General features: G+C 40.6%; 1 protein-coding gene across 5 annotated transcripts in view; it reads right to left on the bottom strand.

Annotated features, from left to right (window-relative positions):
- NAALADL2 (N-acetylated alpha-linked acidic dipeptidase like 2) overlaps window positions 1-23,956 on the bottom strand; it is a 519,424-nt gene that overhangs the window by 236,962 nt on the left and 258,506 nt on the right. For all 5 annotated transcript variants that reach the window (XM_068145027.1, XM_068145026.1, XM_068145030.1 and 2 more), the window contains one exon: window positions 6,498-6,768. In XM_068145027.1, the coding sequence (XP_068001128.1) occupies window positions 6,498-6,768 (271 nt within the window). The remainder of the gene's footprint in view (window positions 1-6,497; window positions 6,769-23,956) is intronic.

Genomic DNA, 23,956 nt, shown 5'->3' with positions numbered 1-23,956 from the left:
TGTCTGCTCCCTGCAGCCCCTCCAAAACTAATCCCAACTATCTGTTGGGAATACACATGCCTAAAATCAGCAGACACGTCAAACAGAGAAATAGGTAGAATCAGTCAGGAAACTTGGATGATGCCAGGGAAGTGAGGTGATGCAGCTGAGGAGTCCAAGCAGTCAGAGAACAGGGACAGCGGAGGGGTCAAAGTACAAAGACGAGTCAGGTCTTGGCAAAGGTGCCTTGGAGATGGGCATGAGTCATTTGTCTCCATGAAACCATCAAACCTCTGCCTGTTTCAAGAACATGCCACTATTGGTACTTTTCTTACATCCTCTCTTGGTTTGAACCAACAGAGACCTTCCAATGTATAAGGTTCAGTAAAGTGATGTTCTGCTGGGTTGCCTGAGAGCATCCATGATGAAACAAAGAAAGGACAGAGATCCAGGAAAGGAACCTAGAGGGCACATTCAGCAGCCAAGGCAGAGTAGCATAGTGTAGCACAACACAACACTGTATAACGAACCTCAGTTTAAAGTATGGTTCAGATTACCAAACATTCCTTAACTTTCCCATAAAGCAAGGAGTGAATGACTATAAGGCAAAAGGAAGGTGAAGAAAACTTAGGGTTGCACAAAGATGATTTTGAAATCTCAGGAAATACAATGCAAATACAATCTTCATTTTGCTATAATTAGCCTGTCCTTTAATGATGTCCCAAGACACCAACCATTACATCTGCTAAGCTTTTCACTTCACAGTCACTAAAGAAACAGGGAACAGAACAGATGAACATTGTGACACCAAAACTGAACACTTTCTTCCTGAACTTCTCTGTACTCAGTGGGCCTGCTTTAAACCAACAGCTCAGCTGACCCAACTACGACCCAGCCTTCTGCTCTGCTTCCAGCCAAGATGTGTCCGTCCTTACACTTCCCTGCACTTGGGGGATTACTGCTGTGTTAACAGATGGGCTACAATATGCACCTACACCGACACTACCTCAAAGAAGGCACTCAAAGAAGGACTCTGGATCTCTGGGGGTTCACATACACCCCTCCTCAACTCTCATCCATGGTTCCCCAGATAATCCCTCTACTGCTTGGTGGTGACAGCACATGCAGCCATAGCTCTCCTATCACTATGCACCATGAAGGCAAGCAAGGACCAGCACATTTGGATTCACCACACTACGCTCGCTCAGAGACTGGCTACATAGTGCTTGAAAATGGATTTTAACTCATAAATTCAATGCAAAGTAATTTCCCTTTATAGACCTATTCTGCTGGCCACTGGCTTTCTTGTTTCCATTAAGGAGACTAAATGTTTAAACTCTATAAAAGGTGGCTGATATTTATGTTTTAATAAAAATATACTTCAGGTATGTCATTCTTTCCTTAGACTGACCTAGACTACAATACATTATTTACATAACTGCTGCAGTAACTATTTCAAAGCTGACTAGACAGCACTCTCCAGATCTGTAGGCTGCCCTGCTTGTTACTGAGATGGGTAAATAGTGTCACCTTCTCAGGGCCCAATGAAATATAGAGTAGTATTAAAGCACACCATCCATCACAATGGCAGTAAGTAGGTTTTGGAAGTAGATTTCAGATCACAAAAGCTCACATTTTCACTCAAAAATGCTGTTTAGACTGTTAGCAGAAAGCACAAATTGGATGGCTGATACACAATGGCCATATGATGAATGGACATGACAGGTGGTCAAAGAAAATGAGTCTTGCTATTTCACAAATAACTTTGTCAACATGAAAGCAGAGCTCTAGCTCTGCTGGTAGCCAGACTGCAATAACTTAATGGTTTTATTTGTCTGAACTTCTAGCAAACTAAATATACAAATGAGACACAATGAAGCAGCATCATCAAAGCAATATTAGCAATTCAGCATGATTATGTGACACTCACAATAGAAATTTTCTACTAAAGATGTGTCACATCTGAAAGAAAATTATTCATACTATAAGCAACTGTTACAGTACCTTTCCAGAGGAAAACTGTCATGATTTTGAATCATAACCCACTATCAGATATTCAAAATACATGACTTTCAGTTCCACTGCAAGCAATCCAGTCACCTCCTGATGGCTGAACCTAGCAACGGCCACCACCTGCCACTTCTCATCAAGATTTTCTACTTCCATTAGTTTAAACAGTAGAAACTACTGTGTAGGATTGAAAGTCAGGAAGGTTAGATCACTATCAACCTATCTGTAGCCTAAACAAATGGGAAATTTTCCCTTTTAGGCAAAACTCTAGAGCTAAGGTCACTTTGGGCAGACTTTCCAAAGGAAGAAAAGATTTGAAGTTTTGCGAGGGTGCAAGGTATCTCAAAAAAAATGACTGTAAAATTGTGCACAGCCATTCTTTGGCTCAAGCACAAGCTTCCAAGTTTTGCCAAAGCCAAGGTCCCACCCTATTGATGAGTACAACACAACTTGTGTGGACCTCATTTCTGCAAACTCATATACTGCCCTGAAATCTAACTCCACATGGAGGTAATAACATCAATGATTTTTCCCCAAACACTGGATTTCCTTTAATCTGATTAATTTGGCAGCAACACATTGCCTTTCTTGAAATTAAAACTCAAAAGCCGTAACTGGACTTTTACCTCATTACAGTTACTTTTTTTAAGCTAAAATGAGGAAATATTATTACATACTGAGTTTCTAAGTAGTAAATGTGAGAAGTTAAACCCATTCTTTAGTTTTTTCACTTGTCCATGGGGAAAGTTCAAGTGTAAATCATGCAGATTAGGATTTACCCTTGCCTACTTTGTTTCATTTCTAAACAACAAACTATTAACTTGAAGTTGTTTGAGATCATGACAATGAGACTTAATATGGAAAGCAGGCATATAAAGCACACCAAAACAGAAGATGGAGAATAAGACTTCCATTCCTTCCCCTCAATTTAAGAAGGGCATTGAGACTCCTGAACGTGTCCAGAGAAGGGCAACGAGGCTGGGGAGAGGCATCAAGCACATGCCCTATGAGGAGAGGCAGAGGGAGCTGGGGTTGTTCAGCCTGGAGAAGAGGAGGCTCAGGGGAGACCTTCTTGCTCTCTACAACTACCTGAAGGGAGGTAGTAGCCAGGTGGGGGTTGGTCTCTTCTCCCAGGCAAGCAGCACCAGAATGAGAGGCCACAGTTTTAAGCTGCACCAGGGGAAGTTTAGGCTTGAGGTGAGGAGAAAGCTCTTCACAGAGAGAGTTGTTAGCCATTGGAATGGGCTGCCCAGGGAGGTGGTGGAGTTGCCATCTCTGGAGGTGTTCAAGAGGGGATTGGACATGGCACTTGGTGCCATGGTCTAGTAGGCATGAGGTCTGTGGTGACAGGTTGGACTTGATGATCTTTGAGGTCTTTTACAACCTTGTTGATTCTATGATTCTCTTATCTGGAATAAGTTCCTTTAGGGCTTTTTAGAAAGAGAAGCTGAAGCCTGTGGACTTCAGGAGGAGAAGTTTAAGGATCTGACTTTCTACCAGCCCTATATTTCCTACAGTTCACATTTGAAAATTATATTACTAGTCTGTAAAATGGGTGAGTGAGCATCATGTAACTTTCCCCACTTCCACGTGCTATGGACATTATGGACAAAGAGTGTCACAAACAAAAGGAAAATAGACAATAGCTGCATTTAGCAGCTAGAAAACCAGTAACTGATACACTGTAAATATTAAGATCTTCACAAAGATACAAAGATATTTTGCAAGAGGTATCCTCCAAACCCAATGCCATTCACAATTTGTTCCTATATAGTCCATCAGTGTTCTAAGTCAAGAAAACAAATCCATTGTTTAAACAATAAAGAAACCAAGAAGGAAAAGCTGTGTCTCTGGAATAACCCAAGAAATGTTAAAAAGGAGAAAGACAACAGTAATGCACTTAGCAGTGACATTGCAATTTTTATATTTCAGATATATTTACTGAGATTTATACTACCTCATCTAGGAAAGGAAACAGAAATTTTGACCTCTTTGTGCACCTCCCAATATATTTCGAAGGCAAATACAGCAAGCCAGTCAGTGAAGACAGTAAAGAGGATAATAGAAGATAATCCAAGATCTTATTTCACTTGGCAAGTAACAAATCCCAATAGGCAGGATCTTTTCTACTGACAAAACATCCTAACAGAAGCTATAGTAAGATACAGCTACAAAAGAGAGCTTTCAAGAGGAAACAGAGCAGATGTGTCAACAGTAATTGCTATAGAAGTATGCATGCTAGAACAACCATAATTCAGGAGTTCCAGGTATTGGTCCAACACTCCTGATGTTATCACTACAGAAAACTTCATCTTACCCTTCTTACAAGGATCCCTCAAACCAGTAGCACTTATACATCAGCAAGGACAGAATGTAGTCCTAGAGACAGCTTCCAGATTTTTACACCCATGCAAAGATGTCAACTCACAAACTTACACACTTAAAAAAAAAAAAATAAGTAAAATTTTTAAAAAATAAGAAAACCAACCAACCAATCATAGGAAGCATTCAGGTCTGAGGAGCTTTTAAATCTGAATTGAGATTGGCAACATCATAATTGTGAGGTCTTGGGTGACAGGTTGGGCTTTATGATCTTTGTAGTCTCTTCCAACCTTATTGATACCTGAACAAGTTTATTTTAAGGCTGGGTATTTGTGAGAGACTAATAAGTTTGTCTCTCTTGGTGTGAGTCAACAAAGATAAACTGATAGCAGAGCCACTGGAAAGAAGGTGGAAAGATGGTAGGCTGAACATGAGCCTGCAGTGTGCCCATGCAGCCAAGAGGGCCAATGGCATCCTGGCCTGCATCAAGAACAGTGTGGCCAGCAGGAGCAGGGAGGTCATTCTGCCCCTGTACACTGCACTGGTTAGGCCACACCTCGAGTACTGTGTCCAGTTCTGGGCCCCTCAGTTTAGGAAGGATGTCGACTTGCTGGAACGAGTCCAGAGAAGAGCAACAAAGTTGGTGAGGGGTTTGGAACACAAGCCCTATGAGGAGAGGCTGAGGGAGCTGGGGTTGCTCAGCCTGGAGAAGAGGAGACTCAGGGGTGACCTCATCACTCTCTACAACTACCTGAAGGGAGGTTGTAGACAGGCTGATGATGGTCTCTTCTCCCAGGCAGCCAGTACCAGAACAAGAGGACACAGTCTCAGGCTGCGCCAGGGGAGGTTCAGGTTGGATGTTAGGAAGAAGTTCTATACAGAAAGAGTGATTGCGCTATGGAATGGGTTGCCCGGGGAGGTGGTGGAGTCGCCGTCATTGAAGGTGTTCAGAAGGAGACTTGATGGGGTGCTTGGTGCCATGGGTTAGCTGTTTGGGTGGGTTGGATTGGTTGATGGGTTGGATGCGATGATCTTGAAGGTCTCTTCCAACCTGGTTTGGTTTATTCTAATAAAGGTTTATTCTAATAAAACAAATGTCATTACTAAATACTGAAATGAAGATAATCCTGTCTACCAATCCTGGATGCAAATCAGCTTGTGATTGCATCCTGATAACACGGGACTACAACAATGGACCCAAGGACCCAGCCATCACGCCTTTAGGGCAAGATAATCTCCACCCATCAAGTACCCTGGGCAGGATGACACAATGGTTTTTACCACCTGTTTCCTGATGTGTAAGGAATGGGGGGGGGGGGGGGGGAGGGGCTTGTCTGGATGGAAATGGGGGAGATGGAGATCCCCCCTCCATCAAAAATCTTGCCCAAACACATAGCAATACACAGAAAGATTTCTGGGGAAATGATACCTGGATATTTACCTAAGGATTATTTCCTGTCCCTGGAATTCCTGAGGGACAATGTTTGAATACATACCTAAGGACTAAAAACTGTATAAAAGACTTGAGCAACTACTGGTTTGTAGAGAGAAACAGAGGAGAAAAACAGGTAGAAAAATGGAGATGAAGGAAAACACAGGAGACGGACCATGCCGCCGAGAAGGGAAAGCCAGGACAATGCTGCTCCGGAGAAAAGAAGCTGCCCAGAGGACCACAGCTCTTCTCCAGCCAAAGCCTCAGCACCCTTTCTCTACAGACCCAGGCTGCCCAGAGGAGCCTCAACACTATTCCTGTACCAACCCAACATCTCCCCAGAGGATCACAGCTCTTCTCCAGCAAAAGCCTCAGCACCGTTTCTCTACAGACCCAACATCTCCTGCAGCACCTTTCCTCCACAGACTTTAACTGTCTTGGGGGGGATGAGGGGTGTGGTAATATAATTCCTTTCCTCTTGTCTCTCTCTTCTCTCTCTCCCTCTCTATTTTCTCCCTCTCCCCTTCTTATGTCCACTTTATTTATGTAATAAATAGTCTAGCTGTTGATACTTTGGCCTCGTTCATGCCTCTAATTTCACAACACGGGAATGTTCTAAAAGAACTTGAGTCTCTTTCCCTCTCCAGACCGAGACAGTATTCCATTGTATGAACTTTGGCAGCTAAGTTGAACAAAAACTGATGTTTTCAAACTCTATTTCACCACAAAAAACAGAGACAAATGGTCAGATTACCTCAAGAGTTCCTTTGGCAGAGTAAGCTGCATACGAATACAGGAGGTCTTGGCTATGAAGTGTTTTGGTCTCTCTGTTGCATGGTTGACCACTAGGATGGAAGCATTCACCACTGTTTTTCAGAGTAACTGTGTTTGAAGAAGAGCCTGGCAGGTCAAGCAACACAGAGTAATTTGCCAGCCGAACATCTTCAAGGCCCTGGGAAGTCCACTGAACCTGAATTTTTGTTGCAATGTCCACATCATCTTCTCTAGGGAACTGCAACAAATCTCTGGAAAAGACACACAAGTAAACACAACTTCAGTTTATTTTCCACCAAGACACTTACACTTTAGTATGCTTCAGTCTGTAATTTTATTCATAATGTATCATCAAATATGGAAGAAAAAATATAATTAAAGATCATTCATAATATTTTGGATATAATTTCATACCAATTATGAGATTAAGGCAACTGCTGGTTTGGAAATAAAAACAAAAGGGGGAAAAAATAAGTATAACCAATTGAAAGAAAGAATCCTACAGGAATTATCACAGTAATTGTTTCACAGTTAATCTCTCTGTCTCTGATCAAGTTTCTGATACAGCATCAAGTTAACCAAAGACCAAATACGAAGAACTTAATCTGAAGTAACATTTCAGGGTCTTCAGGGAGGGCATGATGCTGAAAATTAGTTGTAATTATATGTTTGGCTTAAATTCATCAAGAACATTTGCTAAACAGAATAGCACTGTTTCCCCAAATACTGTGCTAGCTGTCAGAAAGTTTTCCTCTGATTTCCTACCTGCACTGAACAATTTACTGAGCCAACAGCTTGGCAAGGTTACAACACAAATCTGCAAATTATTCTGGCAGTATCTACCACACAGGCCAGTTGATACTTCAGACAGGTTGGTCTGGGCTTGTATCACTGAGTTTCTATCACTGTTGAACACCTGCTACCAGATGGGCCATAGGATGAAAACGGTGATGGCACTGAAGAACCATACTCCTTCCCAGAAAATACAGAAGGATACAAGGTGTAGAGAGGATTTTAAAGATAACTCGAGAGGATAGACATGCTGAAGGGACAACAAAAAGCTTTCCCTACTCACACAGTCAAGCACTTATGCAAGCAAAGCAGAGAAGAAATAAAAAGCACTGTTATTCAAATAAAAAACACTATCCAAGCTTATATACTATTGACCAATGGTGTGGGTTTTTTTTGTTTCGTTGGTTTGGGGTTTTTGTTTTGTTTTGCTTTGGGTTTTTTTGGGGGGGCCTTCCTATGAAGCTCTCAAGACTGAGAAACAACACTAAGAATCACAGAGGTATTGATTTCCAAGCATGGAGACACTGACATTGACTGAAACCATTCTTCACAACTTTCTCTTCACAAAAGGGCCAACTATGTGTAGAGCTTTAGGCCCTTAATAGAATCTTTAAAAATATCTTGTCTGTCTTTCACACATCAAAAACAATGGCTGAATAATGCATAGTCTTTTAAAAAACATTATTCCAAGTGATAGGTGCTTTAAAAGCACCCTTGTGCTACTCAGAACCCAGCTGTGAAACTGCAGGCAGGATGCTCCTGGCTGCAGGTACCAACACTGCTTCCATTGGGGTCTGCACTAACCCCAGGGAGAACTCCACCAAGCAAAGTTTATGACAGAAAGCAAGTACAAATACTTTCTTCTCCACCCCAACAAAATTATCTTGCAATTCAACAGAGCTTAAAAAAACCCCAAGCATTTACTGACTAGATAAAAATAAAACCTTATAAGGGCAAAAAAATCAAGTTTTAACATGTATTACAGCCTAAAAATGGCTCAAAAATAGTATACTCCATTCAAATGTCTAATGCCTGTCACTGCATTATGTGGGTGAAAATTATTCCAACATCAAAAGGATTTTAAAAAAATATACAAAAGTTCCCTGTTTGGAGAAATCTGTTGCATCTCAGACTGCACTACAATTGCCAAGGTACTCATGTACAAAGTCCAAAATCACAGAATTGTCAGGGTAGGAAGGGGCCCCAAGGATCATCTAGTTCCAACCCCACTGCCATGGGCAGGGACACCCCACACTAGATCAGGTTGCTCAGAGCCACATCCAGCCTGGTCTTAAAAAAAAATCCAGGGATGTGGCTTCCACCTCCTCCCTGGACAACCCATTCCAGTGTCTCACCCACATGGTGAAGAGCTTCTTCCTGATATCTAATCTAAATCTGCTCTCCTCTAGCATTCCTCCTAGTCCTACCACTACCTGACACCCTAAGAAGACCTTCACGATCTTTCGTGTGGGCCCCCGTCAGATATTGGAAGGCCACAATAATGTCTCCTTGGGAGCCTTCTCTTCTTCAAACTGAACAACCCCAACTCTCTCAGCCTGTCCTCATATGAAAGGTGCTCCAGCCCTCTGATCATCTTCGTGGCCACTCCTAAATCTTTTCAAAAACACTAGACTTATGCTGAAGGCTTCAGAGATCCTGTCAGGACATATCACTGTCTTGCAGATTCAATCTTTTTAAATTATCTAAAATAAGTCTTCTAGCAGTCTACACAAGACAGATGAGTTAATCCAATCTTTAGTATATTACAAGTTTCCAATTTCATCTCCTGTGCCTGCTAATATAATGACATAAACTTGGGCAGTGTAGAAGTAACAATAGTTGCTTGATTAATACAACCAGCAACAGAAAATCTGAGCTTTTTTTCAGGTGACAGAAACATTAATAGGCTAAATAATTGAAGAAACTAATCTCTAGCCAGTAAGGTTATGGCACATTGCACTGAGAATTATTCAGTTTAAATAAAAGAAATTAGGCATTAAAAGAAGAAGAGACAATAAGCAAATTGCTCCCTTCTAACAGAAGTTACTTTTTACTTCAAAATTAAATAAGCATGCCTTTGAAACTTTTGTGACAACATACCTGATTAAGTTAAAGAAATTAACACACTCACTATTTACTCCATAATGTCTTTATAGCGTGTTAAAATCAAATAGCAGGTTATGAGCACACATTATATTACAGCAAATCAGCACATATTAGAATACTTTGATACATCTTATGAACATTGCCAGCAAGATGACTTCTTGCTGACTCAATGACTTCTTTACCTCAGTCTTCACTGGCAAGGGCTTCAGCCACACTCCCAGAGTCACAGAAGACAATGGCAGGGGCTGGAGGAAAGAACTGCCCATTGTGAGTGAAGATCAGGTTCGTGACCATCTGACAAACATGAAAGTGTTCAAGTCCATGGGACCTGACAGGATGGACCCACAGGTACTGAGGGAACTGGCGGATGAGGTTACTAAACTGCTCTCTATTACATTCCAAAAGTCATGGCAGTCTGGGGCAGTCCCCACCGACTGGAAAAGGTAAAACACAACCTCCATTTTCAAAGAGGGGAAGAAGGAAGAACCAGGGACCTACAGGCCAGTCAGTCTCGCCTCTGTGCCCAGTAACACTGGATGTCAGGAAGAAGTTCTTCACCATGAGGGTGGTGAGACACTGGAACAGGTTGCCCTGGGAGGTGGTAGAAGCCCTGGAAGTTTTTAAGGCCAGGCTGGATGCGGCTCTAAGCAACCTGATCTAGTGTGAGGTGCTCATGACCATGACAGGGGGGTTGGAACTAGATGATGCCTGAGGTCCCTTCCAGTCCTGACAATTCTATGATTCTGTGATTCTGAGTTTATTATTTTTTTCTCCATATTTTGAACAATCACTGACCTGCAATTCTCTTTGCTATAATTCTGTTGACTGCATCCACTTAAAGTCAGAGATCATTTAACTCCTCCTTTTTATTACATGCTAGTTGGCTAACAATTATTACAAGTAAAAATCGTATCTCCTAAGCTCCACCAAATTTGGAAAAGTGCGAAGTTCACCAGTTTGTCCTAGAAAAATCTCGATGCTTCACGTACACTTCATGATCCTTCCCTACAACCTGTCAAACTGCTTCCTAAAACTTCCAGGACACTAAGATTCACAGCAGTAAGATTTAAGCAGTAGAAAGAAACAGGCCCTGGGGATGATTATGTTGCTTGCTTTTGCAAGTGGCTGCATACTCAGAAGGAATCAATAGCAATGTGATTGCCAATTTCCATCTACAATACTGCCTTTAATAATGCCAGCCAAATTTTTTATTCCCTTACTCACATTAAAAAGATGTTTTATTCTGCTACTTGTTCATGTTCTGTCAATGGGAATAACCACAAAGTTAATGGGCACATCTCACTTGCTGTAAATCTACATAATTTATTAGGGCCACAACAGACTAGAAATTTAATCTCAAGTTAGCATCAATGTTAACAAATTAAACAAAACCAGCCTGGTTAGTGCTATGCCTTTATCAGATGCTCTCACACAGATTTCCACAGGTTACTGACCTTTACTTTCTAATACAGATCAACTATTTAACTGAACTTCATCAGAAAAGGATATAAAACTTAGTACATGAGTATTCTGTTCCATCTCAAGTGTGTTCAGCTTCTGAACTTGAAAAAAAAATAATCAGAGAATTGAAACTCAGCAAGCATACCCCACCTCAGTTAGGTGAAGCTTTCCCACTGTGGTACGATGGCATGATCAAGAGAATCGTAATGAAGACTTCATGATTTCCTTTGTAAACAAGAAGTCTAACTCATATCTTACTGCTTCATCAGCTGAATGTCCTGGCCAGCACAGAGCAGCAGATCATAACTATTGAAGGTTCAGAGTTCTAAAGTTACGAAAATGATTTGGAATTGACACAGAGATACATCTGCCACAAAGCTAGGCTTGCTGCAGCCTCTGCAGCTTCAGAAGACCAATCTTTAACAGATGATTATAAAATATAAATGAGCAGACACGCAAAATACAAAAGGTTCACAGTCAAACTGGTAACCGTGGGGAACACAGCACTGCAGCAGCTTCTTGGAAAGTCATCTGCTGGAACAGCACTTTTTAGACACAGTTTGATGTAGAAGAGACCAACATATTGCAACTAAACCAGCTGCTTGTTGCCGGTGATAAACCGGGACACTCAAATTTTGACTGTAAAAGTTTAATCTTTATTCTCTTCCAGTTCACTGAAATTGTTAATAAAGCAAGTATTGGTCTGCAGCAAAGCTTCAAGAGTAAATATAATCTTGCAGTAGGATGATTTTTCAGCTGAGTAGTTGCTTTCAAATTTTTGGACTTGCAATGAATTCACCACCTAACATTTTTTGTAAAGGTGTGTCTGATCAAAGTGTCATCTTACCTAACAGGCTGCTTATGGTAGCTGAACATCAGAAAAAGAATGAAAGAAACATCATATAGGGTTGTTATATTTATAGACTTCCACACATACGTCTTTTTTCCTACCCACAAACTTTGTCCAGGCTGAGTTTTAAACCTGTTTACGTATTTTCTGTGTCCAGTTCTGGGCCCTCCAGTTTAAGGAAGATGTTGCATTGCTGGAACGTGTCCAGAGAAGGGCAACAAAGCTGGGGAGGGGTTTGGAACACAGCCCTGTGAGGAGAGACTGAGGGACCTGGGGTGGTTTGCCTGGAGAAGAGGAGGCTCAGGGGAGACCTTATTGCTCTCTACAACTACCTGAAGAGAGGCTGTAACCAGGTGGGGGTTGGTCTCTTCTCCCAGGCAACCAGCACCGGAACAAGAGGACACAGTCTCAAGCTGCACGAGGGGTGGTTTAGGCTGGATGTTAGGAAGAAATTCTTCACAGAAAGAGAGATTGGCCATTGGAATGTGCTGCCCAGGGAGGTGGTGGAGTCCCCATCACTGGAGGTGTTTAAAAAGAGACTGGATGAGGCACTTAGTGCCATGGTTTAGTTGATTAGATGGTGTTGGATGATAGGTTGGACTCGATGATCTCAAAGGTCTCTTCCAACCTGGTTAATTCTGTATTCTGTTCAGGATTTCAGAACCCGTTTCAGTCCATTAAGAGCTGAGATGTGGCAGTGTCAGCCATACCGGGTGAGTGCACAGCACTTGCACAGACCAACTGCTCAGCATATGCACAAGTATTTTTCTCAGTTGCAGATAAGAGCATTTATTTGTATCCATCACATCTAGCGTGTGCACACAGCAGCCTAACGCATTCAGGAAATACCACCTGCCCAAACCACATCTGCTTTAATTTTAATTACATGCTCCTGGTAATTAGGGAGCTCAACTGGTTGGTCTCCAACCTGCCCGATCGGATATCCTGTGGTCTGAACCCACTGCCACAAACCTGATGGTTCCAAAATAGATTAAACAAATCTAAGTGAAAGAGAGAATAAAAATGTATCAGAGATCAGGATGGGTAAGACAGACATTCTCAGGGTATGAACAGCTGACTACATGCAGCTTAGTGCAGGACAGGATCCAGAACCACTCCAGGCACTTCAGGTTACATTGCAAGGCCTCCAGCAGCTGCTCCAGAAAACAGATCTGTGACACATCCTTCATCACATCTGGCATCACTCTCTATACATTCTGGGCATATTTTTAGCACTGGCATTAATACTGATTTTGTGACAGTCACAGGTCACAAGAGATATGGTATTGTGCCCATTCTTGTCACACAGTGACCACAAGAATGACCAAAACTACCAAGCAACTATTCAGATATACTTCCTAAATCATGAACTAACAAAATAATACTGGCTGATAGCACAAAACTAACAGAACACTCTGCTTAAACATAAGATTTAGACACTAAATATTGGTCACTATGTGACATCATGCTGAGTCTTCTGTTTGCCTGGGTTTTTTTTGCCTCTCAGTCTCATCACCCACAGCAGCCTCTCCAATGGAAATGGATGTCTACTGGGAAGCAGGGCTGCTGGCCAGCCCTACACTGTTAGAGAGTTCTGACTGATAGAAAAATGTATACATGGCTCATCAGAACACAGTGGTTAATGTATGCTCTGTCCTAATGATAGAAAAGTTAAAACCTCATTCATTCTTGGGTGAAAGCAGACCACTTTTGCTAGCAAAGGGAACATTGAAAGATTTGCACCTGCATTTTTCTGTGAATGCTGCACAGTCCCTACAGCATAGATATGATGCTAACAACATAAAGGAGAATGATTTATGACAGCTTTTGCTTTTCACAGACACAGAAAAGATGCAATATATTAAACCATTAAAAGTATATCACGTTAGGTAGTAGAACACCAGTTCTTGGTTTGGTTGCATGCTTCTCTAGAAGAAAAATGCTTTAAAATGTTACTTTGTAAACATTATTTTCACTATGACTTCAGGGCGTTTTCAATAAAAAGGGACTCGAGCCATCTATTAGAGAAAATTATGCCATGAGTAGGCACAGGAGTACTTTTAAACTAAGCTTCATAGTATTTTTTGTGCTGTATTTCAAAGTCCATCTGGGTGTTAAAGTTTACAGGGATACCTTGGTCATGTGTACCTTCTCCTCTCACAGCAGACTTACATGCACAACAGCATCAGGACAGGCCTCTCATTTTTCTGAGAAGTTCTTTATCATGGGATTGATGAACAACTTCAGATCTCAGCCCATGCTGGCTTCCAAGCTTAGCTATTTTGTGTATTTTACCCTTTCCCCTCATATCCCTCATAGGACTAGCAAGCATATTGCTACCACCCACCACATCAGACAGTCAAATGCCTTTTATATTTTTGAAATAAAACTAATGGGGATCGTTCAAATCTCTCTTGGCAGTATCAGGATATAAGCCAAACTTGCATTTGAGGCAGATGGTGGAAGGCATTGAAAAACAACTGAGTCTCTCACTCTGATTCCACAGTTTATTGGAAAACAAGCAATTCACTGTTCCTCTACACTAAACATTGCAAAGTCATAAATTTGCCACAGGTGAGCTTTCCAAAGCTTTCTAAGAGCTTTGGATGTCAGTGATGCTGACATCCAGCCAGCATCCAAATCTTCCAAATGCTTCAGAACATCGGAATGTCAATACGAGTTCCAACAAGGGTCTATCAAATGATTGCCCAGAAGAGGGGAAAAGCAGGGCAAGCACACACAAAATCTCTCAACTACTCTTCTAGTCTATTTTGAGCTGAGAAGATTTTTGGGACAAAAACCTATAGCTCTGAATATCTGTGACTTCTGAGAGAGTATTCACTTTACTTTTCAGCAATAACATGCCATTCTAAATGGAAAAATGCTCTTTCAGTTCTATTTGTTTAATAAAAAAACCAAACTACTCTTCCAGTTACATAATCTTTTATTGTGGAAACAACCACCCATACTAAAACTTGATGCCTTTCCTATTCTAGCACCCAACACAGAAGCAACATAATAGTATTTTTAAATAGTGTTACTGCAACAGTATGCTTTCCATGTTCACTCCCAGTCTATGAGCCCATCACATTTTTGCAGACTATGAATAGAAAGCTACTGAATAGATCTTATTGAGGAAAAAGGTAAAGGGCAGCAACTGAATCAGTCATATGACTTATAGAATCATAGTATCAGTCAGGGTTGGAAGGGACCACAAAGATCATCTACTTCCAACCCCCTTGCCATGGGCAGGGACACCTCACACTAGATCAGGCTGGCCAGAGCCTCAGCCAGCCTGGGCTTAAATACCTCCAGGGATGGGGCCTCAAACACCTCCCTGGACAACCCATTCCAGGGCTTCACCACTCTCATGGTGAAGAACTTCTTCCTCACGTCCAGCCTGAATCTCCCCACCTCCAGCTTCATTCCATTCCCCCTTGTCCTATCACTACCTGATATCCTGAGAAGTCCCTCCCCAGCCTTCCTGTAGGCCCCCTTCAGATACTGGAAGGCCACAATAAGGTCACCTTGGAGCCTTCTCTTCTCCAGACTGAATTAATCTAATCCCTAAAACTCTGTGACAATACAGAGTATGTGGCTAGATCCACCAACAAATCATTGCTGACATTTGTAGAAACCACATCAACAAATGCAAGGTATTTAAGTTTTCAAGGCCGTCAATAAGCAAGCCACCTGCAAATATGTTGAAAAAACCTCAGTACATGTTCACCACAAAGAAATTACGAGTTTATATCCATTCTGAATCCTTTTACTCTGATTTTCAGTAATTCCTGATATTGTAAGCACAATATCAGAAGCACCTCTAAGTGCAAAATGCATCACAGCAGAAGGAAGGCTCTTATTCCATGCTTCTGCTTATGGTCTACTAAGGCAACATCATGAATGCTCTCAGTATTTCATGAATCAGCAGCATCTGCAAGTGCCAGTCAAAAAAAACAACATCTCATCTAAGGTCCAAAAAACATTGCATATGTGCACTAGTGTTTGAGTCCAGAAATTGCTGGGCAAAGAACTGAAGTGGTTAGTTAATTCAGATCCTTTGCCAGTCAGCCAAAAAGACTTTGAACATGTGCAAAACATGTGACCTGGGTTGTAAATTTGATAGAACCTGTTTTGAATACATCAGATTTTCACAAAGAAAGGTGGTCTTAGCACAATTTTGATTTGCATTATGGAAAACGGATGGCAAAAGATCAACATTATTGCAGCACTTTATGAACAAATTGGCTTATCAACAGAGTACAAAAGCACAGTACAATGCACTGGCCAAAGTGAAGGTTGTTTAAATGTGTTAATTTGCAATGACCTATGAGCATGTGCAATCAGCTGAAGATCTGATGTTATGTAATAACTTGTTAAATTACTGCTTTTTGATCACTTACAATTAGGTAGACAAAATCTGAATGGCAGCTGACTTGGATATTTAAACAGGTGGCCAAGAAATGAAAACTACGAAGCTGTGGAAGTTTTAAAGAAAAAAACAACCCAAACATTTAGTATAAGGAAATCACTCAAGGGCAGACAGGTAGGCAACAACAGGGTAAGGAACAGAAACCAGACTGCCTGATTCATGCTCCTAAGTTTCAGTCATTGACATATATAACACTATTTTAAATCATTCTTAACCTTTTTTTTTTTTTCTTGAGCACTCACTTTTTCATGACATACACCTTACTTAATGACCTAGTGTAAGCCAGATGAGAACACCATTTAGCAGTTCTCCCCCATCATTCTGGAGACACATAAAAAAAAAAGGGACGGTAATCACTATCCATTTTCAGAATAGTTAATGAACCACAGACACCTTAGTATGGAGAACCACAGCTCCAGACCTTCCAATGGGCTATTTTTCAAAATCCCAAGGACAGTTAATACCAGGTGAAGAAGAGAAAGGAAATGCCTTTTACATTGTGTACTTCAGTGCAAAAGGAGTCACTGCTGTGATTCTTTTGGTTAGCAGAGGGTTTAGGTGCAAGGCACTTCTTTTAGGAAAGCAAACAAATCTTGCTTCTTCCCAATGGTGGACTCCTAGCCTTCAACTACTTACCACAAACAGGATTAACCTACTCCTTTTTAATTTTTTTTTTTAAGAAAGCAAACTGTTTTCAATAGATAAACTGAGTGTAAAAAAGAAGTAATTTCAAAATATATACAGAATGGAAATATCTACACAACAAACTCCTTTTCTTGTCTCCCCCCTCCCATCAGTCTCATTTACAAGATCTCTTGAAATGATGCCACTGTATTTCAAAATTAGCAAGATCACCTTATTTTTTTAATATAGAATAGAATAGACCAGACCAGACCAGACCAGACCAGGTTGGAAGAGACCTTCAATATCATCGCGTCCAACCCATCATCCAACACCACCTAGTCAACTAACTTCCATAGTTACCAAGTTTCAGTCACAGGAGATAGGTTTTCGTCTGTGGCATACAGGATTGTGTGTGTGCATAACACCACCATCCATCTCTTTGCAGAATTCCACTTAAAAGTATTATAACTAAACGTGTACTATGTCAGCAGATATAATAGTGCTCTGCATGACTGAACCTAAACCTTTATGTTAGGCATAGAAGGCTGTCTTAGCCTGAGTTTTAAACACAGCAAAGGGAATATAAAGTTTTTCAAAGTTTATAGTTCTAATTATTTAACAAAGGGATTCACTACTATTTTCTCCTAATGCAAGAAAAGAACAAGGCCTCAAGCTCCAAACAACCGTGCCCTGCATTTTCCAGTCACTTACAAGGCTACAGGCAATGCATGCTGCAGCTGAAAGAGGACAGTAAAAATGACAATCCCCCACCTTGAAAGCGTTTGCATATGACCCTGCATTCACAGAGAGAGCATTGACCCAGCAAAACTTCACAATGATATCATCTTCCTTTCTTTCCAGACCACAGGGAATATGTCAGAGTCTCAATAAAATGTGACCAGCTGCATAATCAAGTCCAAGTGGTGCCTTTTACTGTCAGAGACAATCACATTTACTTACAGCAAGACACCACTTCTGTATGTGTGTGAATACCAGGGGATGTTTCACTAACACTTTTCTATACAGAAAACCTATTAAACAACAACAAAAAAAATCTTGAAACTTTGCTTTTTATATAGAAAATTTGCTGATCAAAACAAAAAACTCTCAATGCTATCCAACTGGCTGCATTTTATTCCTTTCAGTTGTTATGCTGTGAACTGGAAAGCAATTAGATTGAATGTAGGTGTTGTTGTGATGGCACTGGACATCTTTGTTTGAACTGTATGACTTAACTTTCAAATAATATCCCACTTCCCAAAGGACAATGGAGACTTGAGGGCACACTAACTCAATATCCTAGGAAAACTTAGCCATGCTTAGAACACCTATTATTTGAAGATTCTGAATTATTTGGAATTAGATAAATTTCCAAATAAATGTTGGTCGGGTTTTCTTTAGTTCAAAAGAAGGCAAAACTTTTGTCTCATGAATCTCAAGAAGTTAACCCCATATACAGGAATCACAGAGTGGCATATTTTGGGAGGGACTTTAGAGATCATCTACTCTAATCTCTCCTGACATGGGCAGGGATGCCTCTCAACTAGCCTCAACCACATCCCTGGGGAACCTATTCCAATATTTTACCACTCTCATTGTAAAGGACTTCCTTCTTCAAGATGTCCTTGTCCATTCCAATGAATCATCCTACCTACTACTGCTTTTGAGTACGCTTTATTTTCTCTTTTCCAGCACTGAGAACAGACTAACCTCTTTCCCTTTGCAATTGTTTTTTCCATATTTAAGGACTGCTCTTACCATCTTCCTTCATTTGATCTTACACCAAATGTTCTCAGCTTTTTCAGTTGTTTCCTCAGAGCTCCTGCAAGCTCTGATTGCCCTCCTTGATCTGCTCTGATCCCCACTCCTCATGAACTATGTTCCAGTAAATGAACACTGTATATGTCACTGCTTGCAATGAGAATCCTGTATGTTTGCTCTTCGTCCAGTATATCTGCAGTCACTCCTGCCCTGTGGCAACCACCTACATAGCCCACTTCAGGTCCACATACACACACACACAAGAAAAAAACACAAACCAACTCTTTTTTTCTGTCACTTCAAGGCCAATCTACCCACTTCATCTCCACTCAGCAATCTCTGGGCCACAAAATCCAAACCAGTTGCTGTATGAAGTTCACTCACCTCCAATAAAGTACATCCTCAAGGGGCACGTTGGAACACCTACACTTACAGGGCAAACTGCAGGTGTGTCAGTGCAGAATCTGTTAGAAAAGTCCCAGGAAAGTGACCTTACCTGCTCCTTCTCCACTTTCTGGTTTTATACTTTTTGGTATACAGCAGTTCCTCCTTCCACCTTGCAAGCCCCAAAGTGCAACATGCTTCCACTCAGATCATCTGTTTACACATATTTTCTTGCCTGTTCCAGATTTTGCTTGGACTTCTGACCCTTCTTTATGCAAAAAAACAAAATAAACTACACCAAGTGCCCCAGGAACGGTGGGTAGTGGTTTCATGGAGTAACACTTCACTGGTTTAATTCATTTTCAGCTTCTCTTAATGATCTAACTAAAATTTCAAAGCCCATTTTAAAGAGAATAAAACACAAATAAAAGAGAAAAACAACAGCAATATGCAGATGTTCAGGAATTGGAATCAAGGCTGAAAAATGCCCCCTAGTATTCGACATACTTTAATGTGCAATCACCTGAATTGCTTACTGCAAGTACAAATGGGCTATTGTAGTGCAGCGATGTTTCAACCTGAAGGCCAGAGGGGGGTGGCTGTTGCTAGGCAGTAAAGAGGAAAGTGCTTTATTCCAGAGCTGCAGTATCAATTAAAGCTTTGGGGGGAGAAAAAATAAATAAGATGCAGAATCATTACATATCAGTGGTGAATTTCACTGCATTTTCTTGTGCCTCTCTCTCTGCGTACTATGATTCAATGTCTGAGTTTGCTATTGTGTTCTTAAGGAAGCTACAGACATGAGGACACAAAACAGAACTCAGAGATTTAGCAGCAGAGCAGGTCATGTTTCATTCAGTGCAGAAAATAAAAACATTGTCATGGTCATTCTGCACTGCTGCTTGTATCTACAAGGAAGACAAACTCATCTATTTAATTACCTATGAGCTGGAGGAATCCTGGGAGGCTGATGATCTATTTGTTATTAACACAACACAAATGCTTCCATTTGTGAATAAAAACTACCTATGTGGATTATACAGACACAACATTCCATCTCAAGTCTCTCAGAAATCTAGCTGCTCCGCATTATATGGTCCTGCTCTCACAGCAGGATTGGACTCAGTCTCCAGGGGTCCCTTCCAACCCCTAACATCCTGTGATCTAGGATCTTAACATATGCAGCACATTCACTGACACATCAGACGCATAAATATGAAAATGGAAATAAAACTAACAAAGGATTGGAAATCTAGATATATTTAATCAAGCTGGACCATACAGAGTCGTTTCAGATTACTTAATCAGGAGAGAAAGAAAAAGTAAACCCACAGCTTTAGCAGTGTAACTACAGAGAGAAATGTTCAAAGGGACAAAACCGTAAAAGATGACAATTGTAACTGTATCTGAAGGAATAGCCCCTAAAACACAGGTATCTGTAAAGTCTGTGGGTTTGGAAACCTTAAGATAAATTGAGTTTTACTGGAAAATTCCAAAAACCAAATCTATCTTACTCAGTAAATAAGGGAACGCAGTAACATTTTCCCTGCAGTCTAATGCATATCCGTGCCCGGTTTTCAACTTCCCCCTCCACCCACCCCCAAATGGTTCAGATTAAGGGCCCATATTGCTGGGTATTCACTGCCGCTCTCACTGCAAACAGAACTCTGCCAAAAAGAGAGAAACACGACAGTGAAAGACTCAACAATTCGTGTGCATTTATTCCTCAGAGCAACACATTGTAATGGCAAGTTAAGGGTTTTGCAAGGATCTATTTTAATAAACTGGTTTAAATTATAGAAGTACAAATCCATATGCAGGCATTATTTTTAAGCAGTTGTTCTGTTTGATGTGAAATCATTGGAGGCTTTTACTTCTCCGCATTTACTGATGGCTAAAAACATGCCCACAAACTGCTTCTATAACTCCTCTGCCACTAAGCAGTACCATGTCAGCCCAGCACAAACTGCTAGCTCTACCCCAACACAAATTAAAACTACCCAAGTAAGCTCCTTTTAAACCAAAATATATACACCTCTTTCAATTTCTTCCAGGACAAAGACAAGTAGGATAGCATTCACGACTTCTGAATTTTAGTTAGATGTTTAATCAAGTTACTTTTAATTAAAACTTCACTCTAAGTACAAGCAGCAATTGCTATGCGACTTGAGCAACTCAGGGCATGTTAGAAGGCAAAAAAAGGAGTAGACACACCACAGTACTGTGTGCCTGGCTACTGAAGAAAATAATGCTCTGGAAATGGATGCAAGGTTGAGTGAAACAAATTGTGAATTTTATTCAATCTGATCACCAATTAAAATAAATATCACACGTGGTTAAGCTTAGAAATTCACTTTATCTGAAATCATGGCAATACAGAAGACAAGAAAAGATGCTAAGCACAATTTCAGAGACGTTAACAGTTTTGTCAACAAAATGCAGGATTATCTGGCATATTTATTTAAGCAAGATTTTCCAAAGTGCCTAGAGGATTAAGGAAAACAAAAAGACTTAAACTTCCATTTTTGAACTGCATGTGAGAGTACCTTTGCTACATACTGTTACAAACAGTACATTTGCATAGCTAACAGCAGTAACACCATCTAGGTGAGGGCAAAAAGACCACAAGCGCTCAAGCACATGTTGGTTGCTGTGAATCAAGACATGGTGCTTTCAAAATGGTTATTTTAAAGAGAAAACTCTGCTGCTTTACCTTTCTCAGTGAACTCCATACTGTCAAAAGTGTCAAATCATGCTGTCAAATCCTGCCTATGTGTGTTGCTTTGGTTTTTGGGTTGTGAGGGTGGGAGTATTGCCTCATGTCACATACTGGGGTTTTTTTTACTGTTCTTTGTTGGAGTTTTTCTGCAGATTTCCTCACTGTCCCCATCTTCCCACTAGAAACTTGACATTTGGTAACCTCAGTCTTTGTTGGTTTCACTCAAAAGAGAACACTCCCTCTCTACCACATTTGACCTCCAAACAGCACTTGTCAACTGCAGCCCACTCTTCTACCATAATATGTTGCTCTACGTACTAAGCTGATAGGATCAGCAAACAAATATTGTAATGCATGTGAGCCTTGGGACTGAATAAATGACTATAAGGCAAATACGTCTTGAGTGGAGAAAGAAAGAATTCAACTTGACAGGGGAGCTGGATTACTTACACCTCCCACAGCTCTTCATCCTGCACATCACGAGAGGAAGAGGAACTACTCCAGAAGTATGGGGTTATAAAAATAATCTACTGACAACAGCCAGATGGTGAGTGGGGAGAGGAATAGCCTAGCTGCTGGAAGTGTTTTGCCACCTTCTACTTAAGTTTTAAAATTTAGCTAAAAGTGATGTCACCTGAGATGACTTCCCAATCTGTGTCCACAAGTTTGCTCTCTAGGCTAAGAAAAGACACAAATTCTGATAAAAATATATTTGTAAAAAACTAATTACTTGGCAATATTACTCATACACTTCATGACTAACACACCAACTCTCTTTTGGAGGAACAAAGCAGCAGCTTAGTTAAGGGAGTTCTTGGAAGGAAAAACAAAATAATAAACAATTAAGATTTTTGTATAACTATTATCCAGAGGCAGATGTGAACATTTGTAGAGCTGAGAAATAGAAGAAGAAAATATTGTTGCTCTGCATTATCTTCTCTTCTGTTCATCTTGGTTCCTACATTAGGATATGCAGTTTAATGATACATTTATAGGAAAACAACAATAGCCTTATAACTTACTGTAACAGCCTTATAACTTACTGTGCAGTGCATTGCTAGGAGGCATTTCCTAATCTTCAACATAATTACCCTCTCCTAGGTATATATTTAGTACATCTATCAGCATTTGAAACGTGTATTGATCAAACTACCCATGGCCAATATTTCACTTTTAAAAAAGGGAAGGTTAACATTAGAATCCCAGACCCATGTTTAGACATGCAAAGTCTTTGAATTAAAAGTGATGAGCATGGCAGACTGGCTCACATATACAGGAGTTTTATTAAAGAGTTAAGTAGCGGGGTTAGAAGAATATTTCCTCCTCAGTTATAAAATCTTCCTGTGGGAGACTGACAAGTCAGCAACATCCTGTATTTCTGAGGACAAGATGTGTCTCATACCTTTCCATACCCGAACAGTTTATCCTTTTCTACTGCTCAGGTCTCAGCCCCAAGTCTCAAGAGACATACCACATGCTCTGCCTTCAAACATGCTCTACCTTATCAGTACTGGAAATTCACCCTATAAACCTCATGCATCTGCAGTTGCAGCTGTTTCCACTATAGGGATTACTGTCCCCAGCCCTCCCCTACCCCTTTACCCTCTATCTGAAAATTACTGTTTATTCAGCTATGTTGATGGAACAATAAACCCATCTCAATCAAAGTAGGCCAGGTTTATTGACACATTTTAAACACTGTATATTTGTTAAGCCAGCTCATCAACTACCTACCAAAATATTTCTCTGCAGCAAGCCCTCTATAAGACTAATTTTACAAGCCACTATCCCACACAAGTTCACTTCCATCATTTCTCTAGCACCCACAGTGGGCACCGGCTATTTTATTGCCTGAAAGGAAATCACCACATCAAAACCTTCTAGCTGAATGGGTCCAACCTTTATGAAGGAATGCTATTAATAAGATAAAATAAACTGCAGGACTCCAGCAACCAGGTTAAAAACTCAGTAAGCAGCCAGCAGATTACATGAAATGAGACCAAGTGGTCTCTACTTAATGAAGTAGTCTACCTCCTACAATTAAAGCAGCTTTCAATCTGCCTCTACAATACAAAGACACATCTGCATTGGTGAAGGAATAGAAAAAGAGTGTAGTTTAAAGCAAAGGCACTTAGTTTCTGTCTGTTCGCATTTCTAGAACAATGATGCATGAAATAACGATTGCTAACATACAGGTTTCCACATGCCACCAAAATTAAGGATAAATCCCAAAGCAGACTGACGGTAAGAGGAACATACCTACTTTTCTTCCCAGAAAAGCACAGGCCTCTTACATAAACATGGAATGTT

Source organism: Melanerpes formicivorus, unplaced genomic scaffold (genome assembly GCF_026170545.1).
Source record: "Melanerpes formicivorus ecotype bairdi unplaced genomic scaffold, bMelFor1.0.p_v2 SCAF_12, whole genome shotgun sequence".
Classification (NCBI taxonomy): domain Eukaryota; kingdom Metazoa; phylum Chordata; class Aves; order Piciformes; family Picidae; genus Melanerpes; species Melanerpes formicivorus.
Note: the sequence above shows the minus strand (reverse complement) of the source record. Positions and strands in the feature narration are given on the sequence as shown.